The 21,543-nt window shown below is 47.2% G+C and overlaps 1 protein-coding gene across 1 annotated transcript; it reads left to right on the top strand.

The window, feature by feature from the left end:
- The first annotated feature begins 1,137 nt into the window (after nt 1-1,137).
- Nucleotides 1,138-19,768, top strand: LOC103177310 (programmed cell death protein 4). Its single transcript, XM_042340142.1, has 11 exons — nt 1,138-1,384; nt 8,988-9,236; nt 10,964-11,061; nt 12,254-12,367; nt 13,124-13,345; nt 13,793-13,890; nt 14,742-14,853; nt 15,456-15,563; nt 15,878-15,988; nt 18,687-18,826; nt 19,105-19,768. The coding sequence occupies exons 1-11, from the start codon at nt 1,336-1,338 to the stop codon at nt 19,163-19,165; spliced, it is 1,362 nt and encodes a 453-aa protein (XP_042196076.1). The 5' UTR covers nt 1,138-1,335; the 3' UTR covers nt 19,166-19,768.
- Nucleotides 19,769-21,543: the final 1,775 nt, after the last annotated feature.

The raw sequence follows: 21,543 nt of genomic DNA, 5'->3' as shown, positions 1-21,543 counted from the left end.
TGAGATCTGTGCCCCCCCACCCTCAGTCACCCTCACAGTCACCCCCACCCTCACCCTCCAGCCTCACTCCCACCCTCACAGTCACCCTCACAGTCACCCCCACCCTCACCCTCACAGTCAGCCTCACTCCCACCCTCACAGTCACCCTCACAGTCACCCCCACCCTCACCCTCCAGCCTCACTCCCACCCTCACAGTCACCCCCACCCTCAGCCTCACTCCCCCCCTCCCCCCACTCTCACCCCCCCCCCCCCTCACCCTCCAGCCTCACTCTCACCCTCCAGCCTCAGCAGCCCCACCCTCACCCCCCCCCACACCCCCACTCCACCCCACCCTCACCCCCAGCAGCCCCACCCTCACCCCCCACCCCCAGCCTCACCCCCCCACTCCACCCCACCCTCACTCCCAACCCCCAGCCTCACTCCCACCCTCACCCCCCCCTCACTCCCCCACCCTCACCCCCCCCCTCACCCTCCAGCCTCACTCTCACCCTCCAGCCTCACCCCCACCCTCCAGCCTCAGCAGCCTCACCCTCACCCCCCCCCACTCCACCCCACTCTCACCCCCCCCCCCCCAGCCTCACTCCCCCCTCACCCCCCCTCTGGGCTGGAGACAGAGGGGCTGTGAATGACGATGTATTTCATGTTTTGATCTCTATTCATATTTCTAAAAAAAACTATTTGGATTTTTTTCTTTCGCTTCTAACCCAATGGGGAGGGGTTTGGTTGGAGGTCATGTGATTAGAAACGTGGAGGAGAGAGGAAAAAAAGTCGATTCCAAAGTTGGGGAAAAGTTTTCCAGAGCTCTGTGTGTGTGAGAGAGAGAGAGAGGAGGAGGGAGAGAGAGAGGGAGAGGGGGAGAGAGAGAGAGAGAGAGAGGGGGGGGGAGAGGGGGAGAGAGAGAGGGAGAGAGGGAGAGAGGGAGGGAGAGAGAGAGGGGGGGGGAGAGGGGGAGAGAGAGAGAGAGAGAGGGAGGGGGAGAGGGGAGAGAGAGAGAGGGGGGGAGAGAGAGAGGGGAGAGAGGAGAGGAGAGGGGGGAGAGAGGGGAGAGAGAGAGGGGGGGGAGAGAGAGAGAGAGAGGGGGGAGAGAGAGGAGAGGGGGAGAGAGAGAGAGAGGGGGAGAGGGGAGAGAGAGAGGGGGAGAGAGAGAGAGAGGAGAGGGAGGGAGAGAGAGGGCAGAGAAGGAGGAATCGGTCAGAAGTTTGAGATCAGAGACAAAAACAACCGTCAGCACAAACCACAGAGAGTGAGTGAGAGAGTGAGTGAGTGAGTGAGTGAGAGAGTGAGTGAGTGCTGAGGAGGTCCCTCGGGCTCTGGGAACCACAGCAGTGAATGTGATGGCGACGGAGCAGAAACCGTCCAAACGGAGAGTCAGCGACAGTCCGAGTAAGTGAGAGCCGCAGAGCCGAGTCTGTCTGTCTGGTCAGTGTCTGTCTGTCTGGTCAGTGTCTGTCTGTCTGGTCAGTGTCTGTCTGTCTGGTCAGTGTCTGTCTGTCTGGTCAGTGTCTGTCTGTCTGGTCAGTGTCTGTCTGTCTGTCTGGTCAGTGTCTGTCTGTCTGTCTGTCTGGTCAGTGTCTGTCTGTCTGGTCAGTGTCTGTCTGTCTGGTCAGTGTCTGTCTGGTCAGTGTCTGTCTGGTCAGTGTCTGTGGTCGCCCCCACATCCCGAGGAAAAGTTTCACTCCCATCGCATGAAGGGCAGTGGGAACCGCTGTTTGAGGAGCGCCACAGGTTTCAGGAGGAATTGGGAATTGGCTGCGGTTTCAGTGCCATTACCTTTCGGACATTACTTTGGGAAACACTGTCTCCTCTCTCTCCCTCTCCCCCCCCCCTCCCTCTCCCCCTCCCCCTCTCCTCTCCCCCTCCCTCTCTCTCCCCCTCCCTCCTCTCTTACCCTCCCTCTCTCCCCTTCCCCTCCCCTCTCTCTCCCCCTCCCCTCCCTCTCTCCCCCTCCCCTCCCTCTCCCCCTCCCCTCCCTCTCCCCCTCCCCCTCTCCCCTCCCTCTCTCCCCCTTCTTCCCCCTCTCCCCCCTTCTCCCCCTCCCTCCCCCCTCCCCCTCTCCCCTCCCTCTCTCCCCTCCCCCTCCCCCTCCCTCTCTCCCCCTCCCCCTCTCCCCTCCCTCTCCCCCCCTCCCCTCCCCTCCTCTCCCCCTCCCCCTCTCCCCTCCCTCTCCCCCTCCCCTCTCCCCTCCCCTCCCCCCCTCCCCCTCCCTCTCCCCTCCCCTCCCCACTCTCCCCTCCCCCACTCTCCCCTCCCCTCCCCTCCTCTCCTCTCCCCCTCTTCCTCTCCCCACATTGAGTCCATGTAATGTTGATTTATACGACACTTATTTTTTTTTTACCCGATCGATTCTTCACGCGCCTATAAACCCGCAATTATTGAAAAGGTGGGGGGAAAACTTTTTTTTTGCGGCTTTTAAAAGCGATTCGATTTGTCGGGGCTGAAGTGGGGGGGAAGGGGGGGAATCGGGGGGGAGGTGGGGGACGGGGGGGAGGAGCAACAAATCCTAATAACAACAACAACAAACAACAACAACAACAACAAACAGGGAGACCAGGCAAGGAGGTCACGGTGTTAATCCTCTGCCCCCCCCAACACCGGACGCCAACCGAATCACTGCTGGTTTTAATAAGGTGCCATTTATAAGTTGGAGAAAGTTATCCGCCGTCCCAGCCCCGCAGGGACCTGCTGCTGACTGTCATGGCTTATCTCATGGCAACGATTGACATTCCCAGCGGACGTAGACATGTGCAAAGGAAGGCCTCCCCGGAATGCTGGAGAAGCAGGACGGCTTTTATCGGCTTAAAAAATAGACTTAACGAATGTGGGGTGTGACCCCCACACCCCCCTTTCAGGGGGACTATCCGAAGTGCACACGTTGAACCTTCTCCGGGGACGCGTGCGAATCGGGACCCTATTCAATGCATTCACTGTGCAGACGGCGGCCTCTCCAGGACCTGGGATTAAAAATACACGTCCTCTCACTTGTTTTTTTTCTCTCGCTCTCTCTCTCGGCTTTTTTTAAAAAAAAGTATAAATAAAATCGATGTCCAGCAGAGGGGGTAGTGCCTTGTTGTTCCTCCACAGTGAACGTCCTGGAACCCGCCTCTCAATAAACTCCCGGCGGCAGATGGTTTGCTGCTCTTTCTTAAACACGTTTCTTAACAGTGCAGGATTTATAATAAACATAATCCTGGAATTTGAGAGAGCGCATCTTCGAGATGTCTCAAAATGGCTTCACAGAATATACCATAAAGTGAATTGTATATTTTGTGGGGTAAAATGCAGCAGCCAAATGCACTTTAAATGATAATAATAATCCTTGCGTTTGATATAGCGCTTCTAGATGTCTCAAAGCGCTTCACAGAATACACTGTAAAGTGAATTGGCTGTATATTTGAGGGCGAAATGTGGCAGCCAAATGCACACGGCAGTGTCCCGCAAACAGTGACCAATTTATTATTATTTTCTTTTCTTGAGGGATTATTATCAGGCGTGTGGAGTAAGGAAACTTGTCCAAGGTTTCACCCTGCCGGGAATCGAACCCAGGTCTCTCGCTTGCAAAGCGAGCACTCTCTAACCACTGAGCTACAGGACTTATTTAAATCAATCAATAAATTATTGATTTAAATAAATGAATAAATGTGTTTTTGGAGTTTCTAAAACGTCGACGAGCTGAAGAATTTGAAATTTGATAATTACGCCTTTTGTTAGGATGCACAAAACAATTACTGCCCATTTCTGCATGATTGTCCTTTGTAATAACGCTGAGTTAAAATTCTGAAATTAACAGTGCACTCACTGACTGCTGAAGTTGCCCTGAAGGACATGTTGCATGAATGAGCATCCGTCATAATTCAATGCAGAGTCTGAAATCTTACTCTGGAGCAGGAGCTGTGATCAGGGTGATTGGTTGGGATAAGGTGTAAAAGAATTTCATGATCGAGAATATAAGGAAATAATCATAATCCTTGCATTTGATTTAGCCGTGTGTCAGGATAGTGACTGGCTCAGTTGACAACACGATCACCTCTTAATTTGGGTCTTGTTGAGCTCACAGTCTAGACCGCGTGTTGCATTGTCAGAGGTGCCGTCCTTCAGATTAGACACTAACAGAGATCCCGTCTACTGGTCAGGTCCATGTCAAAGATCCATGACTCTTCGAAAAGAGAAAGGAGTTTCTCCCATTGATCCTGGCCAACAATCTCAAGATAAAATTGGTCATGCACTTCATAGCTGATTGTGGGATATTGCTAAGATGGATGCTCTGTTTGTTCACAAAATCCACATTCACTACATCATGGAGTCCTGTAGCTCAATGGTTGGAGCACTAGCCCTGCAAGTGAGAGATCTGGGTTCGATTCCCGGCAGGGTGACACCTTGGGCAAGTTTCCTTACTCCACAAGCCTGATAATAATCCCTCAAGAAAAAAAAGCCAATGATAATTTGGTCATTCAATCCACGACTGTTTGTGGGACACTGATGTGCGCATTTGGCTGCCACGTTTTGTCCACAAATATACAGTCAATTCACTTTACAGTATATTCTGTGAAGACGTGAAACGCACTATATCAAATTCAATGATGATTATTATTATTACTTAACAGATATTGTTGATGTATTTCACTGATGTAGTGTGTCAGCCTGGCTTGATTGGTAGCACTCTCACCTCTGAATCAGAAGGTGGTGAGTTCAAGCCCCACGTTGGGACTTCGAACCCATACAATCTAAGATGGCACTCCAATACAGTGCTGGAGATGTGTTGCATTGTTGGAAGTTCTGTCCTTTTGATGACACGTTAAACTGAGGTCCCACCTGCCTGTTCAGGTGAATGTTAAAGATTCCATGGCACTCGTTGAAAAGAGTTTCTCCGAGTGTCTTCATGCGAGTAGTGCTTAACAGTGATGTGGCTCGATGCTGAGCTGAAAAGACATGGGAGGTGATTGTAGGTGTGGTCAATGGGGGAAAGTCTTGGGTGTGATTTGAAGATGGTAAAGAGTGGGAAAGACGTAGAGATTGAAGCAGGGAGTTCCAGAGATTTGGGGCGTCGTGGCTGAAAGCACGGTCGGCAATAGTGGAGTGGAGGGGCCGAGGAATCGGCTGAAGACAAGAGCCGACTGAGCGAAGGCAGGTAGTGGAGAAGTCTGTGTGCAGATTGGAGAGGAAGGGAGATGCCCGGACATGAAGAGATTTGAAAGCGACAATGAGGATCTTGAAATTGATCCGTTGTGCAATAGGAGCTAGTGAAGCCTGGCAAGGACTTGGGTGGGGGGGTCTATCTGTGACCAGGGCTCCCTCTGCCTCCTTGTCCTCTTGGACCTCTCTGCCACGTTCGACACAGTCGATCACGCCATCCTCCTCCACCGCCTTTCCTCCGTCATCCACCTCAGTGGGACCGCACTCGCCTGGTTCGAGTCCTACCTCACAAACTGCCAGCAGTACATCTGCATAAACGGCTTCTCCTCCCACTCTCACCCGGTTACCTGCGAGGTACCCCAAGGAAACTTCCTTCAGCTGAACGTTGACAAGATGGAAGCCATACTTTTTGGCTCTCGTCAACGTCTAAAATCTCACGGTTCTCACCTCCTCCACCTACCCGACCTCCCCCTAAAACTCTCCGAACCTGTATGCAACCTAGCATCAGGTTCAACCTTCAATTATCCTTCCTCTCCCACATCCGGTCCCTCACCAGCACCGCTTTCTTCCACCTCCACATCGGCCGTCTCCGCCAGTACCTCTCCCCAAAAGCCGCTGAAACTCCGGTCCATGCCTTTGTCACCTCCCGGCCGGACTATTCAAATGCCCTCCTCGCCGGTCTCCCATCCACTACCATCCATAAAATCCAACTCATTCAGAACTCTGCCGCCCGCATTCTCACCCGCACGAAACTCCGCTCCCCGATCCCCCCAGTCCTGGCCAGACTGCACTGGCTGCCTATCCCAGAGAGGATCGATTTCAAGATCCTCACCTTCGTATTCAAGTCCCTGCACTCCTCTGCACCCCCCTACCTCTCTGACCTCTCTCCTCAGCACAGTACCGGTTGCCTTCGTTCCTCCGGGTCTGGCTTCCTCCTTGTCCCCCGATTCCTCCGCTCCACCCTCGGTGGCCGTGCCTTCAGCCACTACGCCCCGAGGCTCTGGAACTCCCTTCCTCACTCCCTTCGTCTCGCTCCCTCCCTTCCCACTTTCAGGTCTCTGCTGAAGACCTTTCTTTTCAACCGTTCCTTTGGTCACCTTCCTCCCCCTGGTTCGGACATGGGATCCGTTACTGTAAAGCGCTCTGAGACGCTGTCCGGTGAGGAGGGCGCTATATAAATCCAAGTTGTTGTTGTTGGGGAGGATGAGGGGCCTAGTATGCGTGAGGTTACAGACAGCAGAGGTTTTCATCAATTGGATCTTGTTTATACACTAAACCTCACATAATCACACGTTTGTGAGCGTACATTTAATATGACTTAAGCAAATTAGGAGTTATGTAAAATTTGAACAAGTTATATCATATATAAATTGTGTAAAGTTATGTATAAGTCTGATCTTATATGACTCACACATAACATACACAAGCACTGAACTGATGACATTTAGGCAAGGTTACAAATGGAAATTTTCAGATGCATAATTCTCCAGAACAAACATTTCCATGTGCTTTTCAAACTGTTTTATTATCAGTAAATGTTTTATTTGAATGTTCATGTTGCCTTCCTTGATTTTATTGTATTTTTCTTGCATACAAATGTGTGAATTATTTAAGAGTTGAAGTGGGTGTGTTAAGAGTCCTACTTAATTGCCTTGGTTATAAAGAGAGATATGTGTAGTCTCATACTTTACACTGCTGTCAGTTGGAGGTATATGATCAGACATATGCGAGTTTTACTCTACTGGAGTTGGAGAGACCGGCAAACAGATGCTTTTGAAAAATTGAGGCGATATATGATGAAAGCTTGAATGAGGGTTTCAGCAGTGTTTGAAAAGAAGGTTGATAAAATAAAATTGGCCATTCACTTCATGGTTGTTTGTGGAACATTGTTGTGTGCAAATTGTCTGCTGTGTTTGCCCACAAAATATGTTATCACTGCAATTTACAGTATGCCCTGTAAAGCATTTTGGGACATCCTGCCGATGTGAAAGGTGCTATACCAAATGTAAGTATTATTATCATTATTACAAGACACCATATCAAATACAAGGATTGTTCTTATTATTAACAATAAGAACCGTCTAGATAAATCAGTCATTCATCTCATGGCTCATGCAGTCACATTTAGCTACAAAAAAACATTTGTAAACCTTAGAAATCCTTGCATTTAATCGCTTCTTCGAGGTGTCTAAAGCGCTTCACAGAATATACTGTAAAGTGAATTGACTGTATTTTGTGGGTGAAACACGGCGGCCAATCGCACACGGCAGTGTCCCACTTACTGCTCGGTAAACAGAGGCATGAGGAGTAAAGAAACTTGCCCAAGGTTTTGCCCTGCCTGGGAATCGAACCCACGAGCGAGGCGAGTGCTCTATCCACTGAGCTACAGGACTCCACAATTATCGTTTTGTGGCATTTGGATGTTAGACTGAGCTTTACCCACTAGGTCTTTGGGGAAGCATTTTTATAGTTAATATTTGATAATGTCAGCAGGTTCTATTTCCCAGCTTTATCTCAGGGTCACTGAGGCCATTTGTCATGGCAATACTGCCACCTGGCTGAGGTCCGTTAACTGATCTCTTTTGCAAACAGTTGCAATGTAACCAACTAAGCCAATGGGAGCCTCAATTTAGATCTTTATAAGGGAGAATTAATCTCCTTCCACCCCTCGACGATCTGTGACATTACCCATAATAAGAGCTAATCTGTTACGTGAATAATTGAAGCAGTTTCTAATTATATACTATCTTCCATATGGGAGGGTTCAGTTCAGTTCAGTTTGACATAATCCACCCAAGGTTCTGTTTTCTGTGTCTGGTTGTCACTGCCCAGGGCCATGCGCTGTAACATGCACAGATCCCTCCTGGCCTGACTGGTGAACTGTCAGGGAAAGGAGGTGGGAATGGGAACAGGAATGTGCAGCTGTAGTTACCAAAGCTGCAGCGTATTCTGTATCACAGCCGAGACCCAGACCCTGGGCTGATATGCCGGTCATATCTTCAAACTGAAGGTCAGAGTTTTTGAAACCGCCAGATCGTGGCAATATTTTTAACTGGCTGGCGAAGTCGTCCTTTTTTGTTGTCCTGTCTAAGGACGACCTGATCCTCCTCAGACAGAAGAAATAGCGCCTTCTGATGTCAAACCATCACTTGGAGCTTTACAATAATTGCTGTCGGGTATAGTAACTCTTTTTGTAGGTAAACATAATAATTACTTTGCACACACAAAGGACCCACAAATAGGAGAGTGGAGAATGACCAATTTATTTGGAAATCAAAAGGCAAAATACTGCAGATGCTGGAAATCTGAAATAAAAACAGAAGTCGCTGGGAACACTCAGCGGGTCAGGCAGCATCTATGGAGAGACGAAAGTGAGTTAACGTTTCAGGTCGATTAACTTTTCTGAATCAAGAAATATTCAATCGAGAAACTTGTTACTTTTTGTCACCACTGCCATAGGACGGCAATTCAGTGCTTCTCCAACACTACAACACCACTACACTGGAGTTTCAGCCTGGACTGTGAGCTCATGTCAGGGTTGGTTTTCTGAGAGTAAGCGGGAGGTAATTGTTCGGATGGCGTAGAAGAATCTTTTCTTTATATCTAAACTGCGAGATGTTCGCAGTGGGTGTCTTAAAAATGGGAAAGTAATCCATTCCCAGCAGTATAATCCCTCTCCTTGAGCAGCGCAGAATTCACAATTCTGTGTTTTGTTAGGAAATGTATTTGAATAGGTAGTTTTGATCACTTGGGCTGAGTTGATCAGTGAGAGAGTTTCAACATGCTCAGGCGTGTGCTGGCTTGCTTGATCATGAGGTGCGTGGCATTCTCTCTGATTGTTTGTGCTGTTTTCCAGGGGCTGAGGACTGCCCCGCGCCCGAGCCTGGGGCTAAAGCAGAGTCCGAGGCACGCCGTGAGAGGGAGCTGCAGGAAGCTCGCCTTGCGGCCAAGGCTAAGAGGAAGCATCGGAAGAGCTCGTCTCGGGATTCGGATCGGGAATCTGGACGGGAGTCCTTGTCTGAGAATACAGATGGCACCGTCTCAAAAGACAAAATGGGAGATAAAAAATCCCGATCTGGAAAGGGCCGTGGGCTTCCGAAAAAAGGTAATTCCGTTGGGAACCCACAACATGTGAAATCCACTGTAGGTCACACACTGTGAGCAAAGGTCACACAAGACTGTATCTGTATCAGGCAACTATGAACTGAACCGTAGCTTGGTTCAAAGGTGAGACACACTCATCTCTAGGTAAAAAGATTGTGGGTTCCATACAACAACAACAACAAGATTGCATTTATAGAGCGCCTTTCACGTCGGGAGGACGTCCCAAAGTGCTGAAAGTCTAGGCCGACCCTCCAGGGCAGAACTTGATTCTGCTACATTATTGGAGTTGCCACCTTTCGGATGAGATGTGAAACTGAGGACCCCTTTGCACAATGTTTAATTGGATGTCAAAGATCCCATGACAAAAGAGAAAGGAATTTTTCGAGTGTTCTGGACAACAATCTTCTTGAGGATCACCTAATCTTGGATTCAGATCAGCTCACATTCTCTGAATTGACCCCCGTCCAAGAGGTGATCGATTTCAAGATCTCACTCGTTTTCAAATCATTTTATACCCTCGCACCTCCCTCCCTATCCAACCTGCTTACCCCCCACTCCAACACCTCCACTTGACTGGCTCTGGCCTCCTGCATGTCCCTCATGTCCTCCGCTCCACCATCAGCGGTCGTGCCTTCAGCCACTACGCCCTGAAACTCTGGAAGTCTCTCTCTGAATCCCTTTACCTTGCCCCCTCCCTCCCCACCTTCAAATCCTGCCTAAAGACCTTCCTTTATGACTGTGCTTACGGTCACCTCCCCACCTCCATCTCCCTATGGCTCATTGACAGACCCCACCCTGGGTGAAAGGAGCTATATAAATGCAAGTTGTTGTTATCTCCGTCTCCTTTCTGTTCACTGTAAGGACCCTATACTTGGGTAGTTGTAGGTTGCAGTGGGTCTAACTGAATCACATTGCTGCCTAGAATTACACATAGAATGGCACTTAATTGCACTCGATAAATGTGATTTTGGTCACTTCCCCTCTCTCTCAGGCTCGATGTCAAACTCCACCATTGTTAAGTGCTTCGAGATGCTACCTCGCATGAAGGGAATTATATAAATGCAAGTTTTTGTTACTTTTGTCCAGGTTTTTTTTTCTCGCATTCAGTGTGCATAATAATAATTATCCACAGGGAGTAGGTCCCATCCTCTGGGGCAGTGATGTTTAGCAGATTCTTTTTTGGGGGCTGTGTGTGGAGCGGGGAGGGCGTCACTTCTAACACAATCCTGTCCTTGCCTGATGTCCTTGTGCTGGGGGAGGTGGGGGAAGAGCTGGATAGCTAATCCAGGGGACCTTGCACTAGCTGTAGGATCATTACCTCTGATTGTCTCACCTGATATCAGATAACAGCCAAACCAGGAATGGAAATTGGCTCAACAAGCACCTTCCCTCATGGTACATTCTTCACTGAGCCAGAGGCTACACACTCTTCCATCTGATTGAAATGATGTAGCTGTTACTTTGCACAACGTGTTGCAGGAATGTGTCATCATTACAGTTCAGAATTACAGCATCTTGTATATTATCATACAATATATTCTATGAAAAGCGCTATATCAAATGCAAGGATTATTATTATTATTATTATGAAGCGCTTTGAGACGTCTTGAAGAAGTGATAAGGTGCTACATCAAAGGCAAGGGTTATTATTATCATCATGTTACTTGGTCATGTAGTTTGCTGAATGACTTAATGAGAGGTTGTCCTGCTGTAAATGTGTTCCTGCAGGAGGTGCTGGTGGCAAAGGTGTGTGGGGGGCTCCTGTCGAGGTTTATGATGTCGAAGAGCCAGATATCCGGGATCCAAACTATGACGATGATAAACAGGTAATCTCTTCCCCCCCACCACTTCCTCCCCCACCTTCCGGTTCAGCGTGTGGTACTCCCGGAGCATGGGGTGAGGGTCTCACTGGGACTAGCTGCGTGTGGCGCTCCCATGGACTCTTGTCCCTTTTCCATGTTATATCTGAAAGCGATGCCCTGGATTTCAAAGTAACACTTTATATAATTCCAAATGGTCTTCTCTGAGGTGCTGTTTTCAAGGCGAAACTTAACTGGTTGCTCCTCATAGCTTGACCCGCTAACATTCAGATCAGCTTCGGTGCTCACCTCTGAAACCGACTCCGCTATTAGAGCTAAAAACAGAAGTCGCTGGGAACACTTAGCAGGTCAGGCAGCATCTATGGAGAGAGGAAAGTGAGTTAACATTTCAGGTCGATGACCTTTTGTCAGAACTGACTACTAGAGCTGTCTGGAAACCACCCATTACAGTGATCAACTGGAGTGCAGTTTGTATGGGGGGGAGGTTAGACAAGGGGATTAGTGGTATCCATTTTATTTATAAATGACAGATGCGATTTGACTGGAATATATTGTGTGCTTCTGCATTTTGTCATGGGTGGTGAAATGTACATTAGTCCTAAATTTAATCAAATTTTCATCAACAAGTAACTTCCATGATTTTGGTAAATTAAACGATTTCTTGTTGGGGAAGGGGAGAAGGAGAAGAATGGGATCTCTCTGGGATTGAGCTGGCTCTGAGCTGATATGTCTAGTGCAGGGCGTGTAGCTGAGATGTTCTTTGTAATGGACTTTGGTGACTGCTATCTGGGGAAAGCAGACCTGCAGTGCTCCAGTGCACTGTTAATGATTGACGATTCCTGGCTGATTAACAGGACATATCACTGGGGGATGGGATTATTCCCACTTGGCTGCTGATAACCTGTGAGCCAAGACTTCTAACAAGCTGAACAACCAGTGGGAAGCTCACCAATGCTTAGTACTGTATCTGGTTTAATTCCAACTATTCCACCAATGCACAATTTGGGTCCTAGTGGCTTTAACCTGTGTTCTCGGGGTACAGGTAAGCAGGGTAGGTTGTTCATTCTTTCATCCTTTCATCCCCTCTCAGGACGATAACTGGTACTGAAGATAATGAAGGACCATGTGAGCGTATTGTAATGACAGGACGTGTGTATTTTGGGGTTTGGAAGGACTAATGATGATTGTTTGATTTCAGGGGGAGACTGTGTTTGAGACCGTTGTTCCTGAATTGAATAAAGATGAGTTTGACAAAGCTGTGACATCGATCATTCAGGAGTACTTTGAGCATGGAGACACAAAGGAAGTGGCTGTAAGTTCCCCTTCTTTGCCACAATCTGAGCCCAGAATCTCATAGATAGAGCGAAGCTGGTTAAGAGTGAATCCAGACTCAGTTGGTCTTATTTGTTTAGCCAGCAAGTTGGCAGAGTGTTTCTTTTTCTTTGCTGTAAATTTCTATGGTTCTACTCAAAGGGAATGAAAGAGATACAATGAGAGAGACACACACACACACACAGATATCTTTGCTGCAGAATCAATTCAGATATTTAAGAGGGAGATAGATACAGAAAGCAACCGCATATATGTACAAAGGCATATTCATAGATATATAAAAAAGAATCTACATTGGTATGTGGATTTGCATGTAGGTAATAATAAATAATAATAGCAATAATCCTTGTATTTGATATAGCGCCTTATCACATCTTTGAGATGTCTCAAAGCGCTTCACAGAATATACTGTAAAGTGAAATAATACAATATATTTTATTTACTGTGAAGCGCTCTGAGACGCTGTCCGGCATGGAAGGCACTATATAAATCCAAGTTGTTGTTGTTGAATTGGCTGTATATTTGGTAGACGTGCTTGGGAAGTAAGAGATGGAGAGAAAAGGTGGGAAGATGGGATTGGAAAGATAAAACTGCCTTGAAATAATGCAACTACTGGTTCGATGTGTTAAATAGTGTTGAATGTTTGCAGCCCCGGTCGGTATGTGCCATTCCTTGATCTCAGTGCAGCTGCTGACCCACCCTGATGGTGTATTCAATGCTCTCTATTGCATTGCAGACCCTCCTGGGGGAGCTGAATCTGGGCAGCAAGACCAACGAGGTGCCGTTCCTGTCGGTGCTGATGTCGCTGGAGGGGAAGGCGAGTCACCGGGAGCTGATGTCACAGCTGCTGGCGGACCTGACGGGGCGACGCTTGAATGCAGAGCACGTGGCCACCGCCTTCGATAAACTCCTGCGCAATCTGCCTGACCTCATCCTGGACACGCCCGAGGCTCCCCAGGTACGTGACATTCTGTTCTCTACTAGGGTTCTTCAAGGAGAGGTGTTCCAGAGGAGCCTCAGGAGGCTGATTGCTGGAGTTAGTGGGATGAGCTATAAGGAATGAATGAATACACCAGGTGCTTCAGTTCAAAATCAAGGACATCTCAGCGGGAACCTTGTGGAGACCTATAAGAGCTAGTTTAGGACAGACAGCAGGAAGTATTTCTTTACACAGAGAGGAATTAACGTCTTAGCATAACATAACATGTTGGTGCAGGAGGAGACCATTCGGCCCTTCGAGCCTGCCCCGCCATTCAATCATGGCTGATCTTCTAATCTCAGTCTTATCAGTAAAGGAGGTTCAGACCAGGGGTGGGAGGTTAGCATCAAAACAAGAAGAACAAACGAGTTGTTGCCTTTGACTCTGCTTTAATTCCCTGTGAAATGCTTTGATCTTGTGCTGCAGATGCTGGGTCAGTTCGTAGCTCGAGCAGTCGCTGACCATGTCCTCACCACTGACTTCCTGGACAGCTATAAAGGGATGGTGGATTGTGAACACGCCCGGTAAGGTCGTGCACAGCGCAATGAGTCACGTGTCATTACAGCTTTGTGCATCTCCCTGTACCTCTGTCGTATGAGCCTGGGGTCCAGTGTGCCTTGCCCCCCCCACCCACCCCAACCAGCTGCTGATCACCCAACTCCCCCTCCTCTCCCCACTGCTGACCGACACAATCAATCAGTTGCTCTCCTCAGCTTCTGTCCTATCACCCTTAAAGCCCCTTTCATCACTCCCCTCCTCAAATACCCCACCCTTGATCCCTCTAACCTCACAAATTACCGACCCATTTAGAAAAATGGTCGCTTGGTGATGGCGTGCTGGTGCCTTTACATTTGCGTGTGTTACACTTTCATGGTTTGTGAAGGGAAGAGAGAAAGCCAATGAAAGAATCTTTCAATGCTTATGTTTATTCAGTGTTTGATTCAGTTGAAAGGAATCGTTTCTTCCCTGGTCTAATTCGTCCGATTGTTTTCCTCTTCCTTTACCTCCAGAAAGTATTTTGCATTCCTGCCCCCACCTTCCTAGTCTGATGAAGTACAAAGGCACTTGTACCTTCAGTTAGTCATTTTCATATGAAGCCCTGTAGCTCAGTGGTTAGAGCACTCACCTCGCAAGCGAGAGATCGATTCCCAGGCAAGGCTCCTGGTTCGATTCCGGGGCAGGGCAAAACGTTGGGCAAGTTTCCTTACTCCACACGTCTCTGTTTACCCAGCAGTAAGTACGAATGCAGCTCTTTATGTGATCTTAGACAGAGAGCGGTTTATTCTCTCCCTCCCCCTCCCAATGGCTGGTTACTGTAAACGGGACATTGTAAAACTGCAGCCCTGACCTCTGTCCTTTGCCTGGTCACTGACAGTGCAGCGCTGGACCGAGCAGCCCTGCTGCTGAGCATCAATCGAGGAGTCCGTCTGGACAGTGTCTGGGGAGTTGGAGGTGGACTCAGACCAGTCAAGCAGCTTGTTAAGGAGGTAAGGCAATGATTTGGAGCACTGATCTGATCCGATCCAGTACAGCCAGGCAAGCACACACCTACAATCCACTCTTTGTGGACTGCATTGTAAACTCAGCCCTGTTCCTGTTCTCCCACTCACCCCTTGCTCCCACCTCAATACTCTTTTTCCAAACAACACTAATGACACTGCTCCCATGTTTCAGGGGCTGCTCCCTGAGCAGTGAGACTAACCCGAGGTACTCTGGTTCCTCATTACAGTACAAACTACAATACAAAATTACCCTTGTACAGTGCCTTTCATGTCGGGAGGATGTCCCAGTCAGGGATTTGGACCCGAACTAGGGATTGGGATCAGGGAGGGTGGAGTTCAGGGAGGGTAGGAGGTTGGCCAAAGGATGGATTGAAAAGAAGGGTCTTGAGACATGCCTTGAAGGAGGTGAAGGGAGAGAGCGAGGCAAAGGGAATGTGGGATGGAGTTATAAAGGGTGGGGGCAGAGAGGCTGAAGGCCTGACCGCTGATTGTGGGGTGGGCCGGGTCAGGGACGTGGAGCAGGCCCTACAGAGCAAACAGGTTGACATGGATGAGTGCAACATTAACCATTGAACTGTGTTTCACAGATGAATCTTCTGCTGAAGGAGTACCTGCTGTCCACAGACACTGTCGAGGCTGAGCGGTGCCTCCAGGTCCTCGAGGTCCCACACTTCCATCATGAGCTCGTCTACGAGGTATATTGAGCTGCCCTTTTTCTTTCTTGCCTTGACTATTCAATCCTTCAAACACCAATAGCAAGAAGACTCATTCTGATGGCATTCCCATTACCCTTACAGCTTACCTCATAATATGTAATCATCCTTGCATTGATACAGCACCTTCTCATGTCGTTGAAGGGTCTTAAAGTGCTTCACGGGATAAAATGCACAATGTGTTGTATAATACAATACTTATTTTCATTTATATAGCCTTTTCACTTTGGGAGGATGTCCCAAGTGCAAGATGTTCCTCTCACTTCCCGATGGCTGACGTATTTTGTTGCTCTCAGGCTGTGCAGATGGTGCTCGAGTCTGTGAATGACGATGCTTCCGATCTGATCGCCAAACTTTTGAAGATCTTCTGGGAGTCAGGATTTGTGACCCTTGACCAGATGAACCGGGTGAGAGACAAAGCCCTTCCCCTCTAATGTGTCTCATGTAAATGCCTTGTTCGTATGTGATAAACTTTCGGTTCTTCTGAGGACTCAGTGGTTGGATGACTTGTATCCTTGAAGTTGGCACTGTTTTGGCTGTAGCAGAGAAGATTAAGAATCTAATAATAATGATAATACTTGCATTTGATATAGTGCTTTTCACGTCTTCTAGACGTCTCAAAGCACTTCACATCAAGGTTTTCTAAATCTTAATTGCTGTTTGATAGAGAGATTATAACAATCTCCAGCACAGTAGGTGGTGTTTGCTCTTTGCTGTATTCTCTAATACCCTTCCTCCACAACTATTGATTTACTGCCAAATGTTCCCAATCTAATCTATTCTGGCAGCCGCCACTCTAGCAAAGTATTCCCTGTTCAGATTCATCTAGACCAGTGGTTCTTAAAGAAATCGTGTTGGTGGTCACAATGCTAGTTTTTCCAAAAGACACTTAATCATAGGAAAAATAAAGGAAATCTAGACATGTGAACATCTCACATGGTTTTCATTTATTCCTGTACATTGGACATGCATTTGAGAGAACACTTTTTTGCACAAAACCTTGCCCAGACAGTAACAAAATTAGAACAACATAATAAATGAAAACCATTTCAGAAAAGGTGAACACACCAGTAGATAAAGGGGGTAATGGCAACATTAACAACTGCATCTTGAACTGTCTCAGACTACAGTACCCTTTTTCAACAAACCGAAGAGATATAAGAAGTTGGATGACCAAATCTGCATAGCGAAGGACAGTGAAACCACCATAATAGGCTTCAATCCTTCACTACACCCTCCATTACCATCGGCGCTCTGCAGACATAGAAACAATAACATTGCCGCGCCACTACTTTAAGCTTTTGATACGACTTGCAGCACTTGAGACGATTGTTGCAGTCTACGCGAATCACAGATCAGAATTATTGCTACAGTTGAAATTGGCTTTGTGGTTAAGAGCGATTACATGAGCAAACTTGAGTCACTGTAATAATAATCCTTGCATTTGATATAGCACTTTTCACGTCGGGAGGACGTCCCAAAGCGCTTCACAGAACACACTGTAAAGTGAATTGACTGTATATTTGTGGGCGAACGCGGCAGCCAATTGCGCACAGCAATGTCCCACAAACAGTCGTAGATTGAAAATGACCAATTTATTATTGTTTTTGGTTTTGGAGGGATTATTATTAGGCTCTGTGTGGAGTAAGGAAACTTGCCCAAGGTTTCGCCCTCTGCCTGGAATTGAACTCAGGTCTCTCACTTGCAAAGCGAGTGCTCTAACCACTGAGCTACAGGACTCCACTGTATTGACGCTAAAGCTCACACATACATATACGCTCATACACATTCACTCACACACACTCATACTCACACACATACACACACTCACTCATATACACACGTACACACACATTCAAGACATTCATGCATACACACACTCATACACACACATTCATACATGCAGACACATTCATACTCGCACGCAATCATACACAAACACTTCTACATACACACTCATACACACGCATACACACACACACTCATACACACTCACATACACCCTCACATGCCCACGCATATACACACAGACTCTCCCTCCCTCCGGGCCAGCGCTGCTGAGGCTATGGTCACATGTGACAAATACTGATGTAGACTGGGGAGAGTGAGTCAGGAACAAACTGGCATCAATTCCGGATTATCATCAGAAGCCGAGAGGCCAGAGGATTTTTTATAAAATGTACACAGTTGTTAGAATGTGGAATTCTTCACTGTAAAACTCTGTTGAAGCCAAGTTGTTTCTGCATTTAAAAGGGAATTAGATAGCAACTTGCGGACAAATAGTACAGCAGGGTAGCAGAGAACAGCCATGAATTCCAGCTGTTCTCACTTGGGAGGGCAGGAATCAAGGCCCATAATGGATGGAATACTTTGTGCCACATTAAGGAAATGCTCTAATGACTGACATTATATTTCTGTAATACACATACACCTCCACTGGATGGCTGTTGAGAGCTGAGCAATGGCCAGATATCTATAGTGATCAGAATCAGCTCTGTTGCTGATCACATAACGTCTGTTATTTGAGGTCTCTCTAACTGTGTGTATTTCTCTCTCTCTCTCGTTCACTCTGTGCCTCTCTAACTGTCCGTTTACGTGTCCCAATGCCTTAGGACGTCTTCCCGGGGTGAAAGGCGCTTTTCAAATGTAATCTTGTTGTTGTTTCTTTCTGTCTCTGCCAATCTATGTGTATGTGTGTATGTATGCGTGTGTGTCTCTCTCGAACTGTGTGGGTGTGTGACTCTCGCTGCTGGTTTATTAAGATTGTGATCCTGGAAACCTTCTGCGTCTGTGTGCAAATAACCAATTCCATATATTGTTGCCTGATGTGACTTCTGTAGAGGAGCTGCTCACTGCTGTTGGTCATATCTCCAACACATGGATATTTGACGTGCGGATTCTGTGACTGCACTTGTGATAAGCCCAACCCCCAGCATGTACTGGTGAATGCTTGTGGACCTCTCTGAGCTCAGTGATTCATTTAATCGTCTGGACTCATCTCTGTTGACATTTTGCCAGCGCTGTGGAATGAGTTTCAAAGGCACACAGTTTTACTCGCTCTTCAATGGCTAAATCCTGCATCTTTCCCCCCTATCTGCTCTGCAGGGATTCACGCGCGTGTTTGAGGCCATGCCGGATATTAGTCTGGACATCCCCAACTCTTACAGCATTCTCAAGACATTTGTGCATCGTTGTTACAAGGACGGAGTCATTACTAAAGCTCTCCAGGATCAGTGCCCTTCACGGTAAATTACCTGAATAACTATTGCTTGTGTTGAATGTCTGAAGATCAGAAGAATAACTCGCGACCTCTTCCCTTTTCAACCGTGACAGCTCCTCTGCTAACCCCACTTACCCTTTTTCCATTGGAGGGTGAGGGTAGCCATCTGACATGAGGACTTTAGGGGTTTGTGCACGAGGATGGGGGTGGACCAGGGAGTCGAGGGGGAGGGGTTGATTCTCCCTGTGCCTGTGAAGTTAGATTCAGCGCTAGTTTTAATTGAGCTTTGTTTCCCATTCCTAGGGACGTTAAGTCGGCTTTGAGCGGGGAGGAGGGTGGCAGCGTACTGCTGGCAGCCCAATGAGACCCAGAGAGAGACGGACACTTCACCATCCTGAAGGAGAGGGAACATTTCAGAATCCCTGGCATGAACGGTCGCTATTTTAACCGTTACATTGGCTGTATTTGGGTTACAGATTCATCACCTTGGATAAGGATGAATTTAAACAGGGGAGGGACATGCTACACGGCTCAGGGTTAATTGCCACAAACTAGGGTTGTTATTGTTATTTTGAAGACTTGCTTGTGGGGCTTAGCTCTCTTTAGGAGCAGCACTTGCTCCATCTTCTCGGTTGCTCAGCGCTCCCTGTCCCTGACCTGATGACCCTGTGGTAGGCTTGGGGCTCTGTCTAAACAGACGCTGCTACAGTGTGAAATGCTGCCGTTTAGACCGGTCCAACCAACCAAATCTTCAAAATCGCTTAAAAAAAATCATTCAAAGGAGTTTCTCATTCACAAGACGTCAGTCAATATATTAAACATTGCATAAGGAATGTGAGGTGAATATTGGTACATTTGTACTCGAATGTAATACGATATAGCAATGAAGTCTGGAATTGGAATTTGAGCCATTTGTTCTGTACTGTAGCTTTGTACGGCCTCTAATAAAGCTTTATGTTTTATGGTGTCTCCCATCTCTTGCATCTCAGTGCTGTGTGATGTGCACCATGAGGTGTGTCGCTGACTGCTGAAGATTGTCTAATCTTCTGTCTAATTGTCTGATTGCTGTCTGTGAGAGTGTGACCAACACATGTCTGTGCTGTGGTGGCTGATACTTTCACGGTGCACCGTTGACACTCAAACTCCAGAAAACCTCTGAACATCTTGTTTGTGATGATGATATTTCTCGGGTGAATGTGGGGAATATTGGTAAACAAAAGGGTGAAAAATGCAAGACCTCAGTCTGACTCAATCGGGAGTACTCTCAATGCAATCCAATGGATCGAAAGGCTGTGTTGTTGAGGACGAGATTGAAGTTGGCTCCCAGTGTCACAGGGACGACAGGGAGGAAGTGACAGATCAGATAGTTGAACCACCATGGCCTACATAATGATATTCTCTTCATCTCTAATGAATTATATTTTGTAAAGTTATTTGAGATATTTATCTTACATGAAAGAGTCTATAATAATAATAATCCTTGTATTTGATATAGCACTTCTCATGTCTTCTAGACATCTCAAGGCGCTTCACAGAATATTCTATCAAGCGAATTGACCTTATATTTGTGGCTGAAACCCAGCAGCCATTTGCACACAGCAGCGTCCTACAAACAGTCGTGGATTCAAGTGACCAATTTATTATTTTTTTTTCTCTTGAGGGATTATTAACAGACGTGTGAAGTACGGAAACTTTCCCAAGGTTTCACTCAGTCAGGAGTCGAACCCAGGTCCCTCGCTTGCGAGGTGAGTGCTCTAACCACTGAGCTGCAGGAGTCCTGTACAAATGCAAGTTACTTACCAATACTAATTTGGGCTTTGCTGCTCTGACCTGTTCTCTCCTATTCCTGTAGCTCTAATAAGACTGTCCTCAACACTGCCTGCCCTTTGAAATCAAAACTCAATCACACCATCTTTTCCTCTAACTCATCTTTTTTTACAAGGTTTTTGAGACTGCGGAGCTCCTTAGCCTCCTCAGTCATCATATCGTCTGACACTCCACAGACCTTTGCTGTGTGCAAAGTGGCAATCTGTGTGGTTTTAGCTGCTTAGACTCGAGCAGTAACCCCAACGCAAACTCTGAAGTCCCGAAGCCTTCTCTCTTGCCTTGCCAATCTATGCCTGTTACTCGAGGAGATTAGATAAGCAGGAAGCGTCACTCCAGGGATTGTGTGAATTCCATTCCAGAAATTTTGGTGTGTTAGTGGAACACATATGCGGAACGCTTATCTGCTAAGCTTGGTGATGAATTTCCACATTTTAGCAGGCACCCAGCTGACTGAACCATAGTGCAGTACACTTCCTTTTTCTTTTCAGGAAACTATGCTCATGTAAGGATTATTACTGGACACGTATGTGTGTCTGTGAGGTTGTATATCCTTTTGTTTCTGCATATTGCTTTGATTAATGTCTGTTCTGCTGGTGTTTCCAGTCTCCTGCACAAGTTTAACGGAGTGAAGATCTTACTGTCAGAGGAATTGGACACAAGGAAGGTACAATGCACTGAGCTGTTTGTTTTACAATGAAATGCAGTGTTTAATAATAAGAATCCTTTGCGTATAATATTGTTGGGATGTAAATGTTTTGCCTGCAAAGCATGCGGTCGGTTCACTTTGCAGTGCATTCTGTGAGGTGCCTTGAGACGTCTGGAAGATGTGGTGAGCGCTGTGTCAAAGGAAAGGCAAAAGCAATTTGAACAAACAGGGTATGAGGATCCAACAATAAATTGAGTAGAATTATTATC

This window comes from Callorhinchus milii, unplaced genomic scaffold (assembly GCF_018977255.1).
Source record: "Callorhinchus milii isolate IMCB2004 unplaced genomic scaffold, IMCB_Cmil_1.0 Scaffold13, whole genome shotgun sequence".
NCBI classification, from domain to species: domain Eukaryota; kingdom Metazoa; phylum Chordata; class Chondrichthyes; order Chimaeriformes; family Callorhinchidae; genus Callorhinchus; species Callorhinchus milii.
The sequence above is the reverse complement of the archived record's forward strand: the minus strand, read 5'-3'. Positions and strand labels throughout refer to the sequence as shown.

Excerpts from the sequence above, each read along its gene's own strand:
- LOC103177310 (XM_042340142.1), top strand. The coding sequence starts at position 1,336 with ATGGCGACGGAGCAGAAACCGTCCAAACGGAGAGTCAGCGACAGTCCG. Across the intron at positions 15,564-15,877 it reads ATCATGAGCTCGTCTACGAG|GCTGTGCAGATGGTGCTCGA; the intron begins GTATATTGAGCT and ends TGTTGCTCTCAG. Across the intron at positions 18,827-19,104 it reads CAGGATCAGTGCCCTTCACG|GGACGTTAAGTCGGCTTTGA; the intron begins GTAAATTACCTG and ends TCCCATTCCTAG.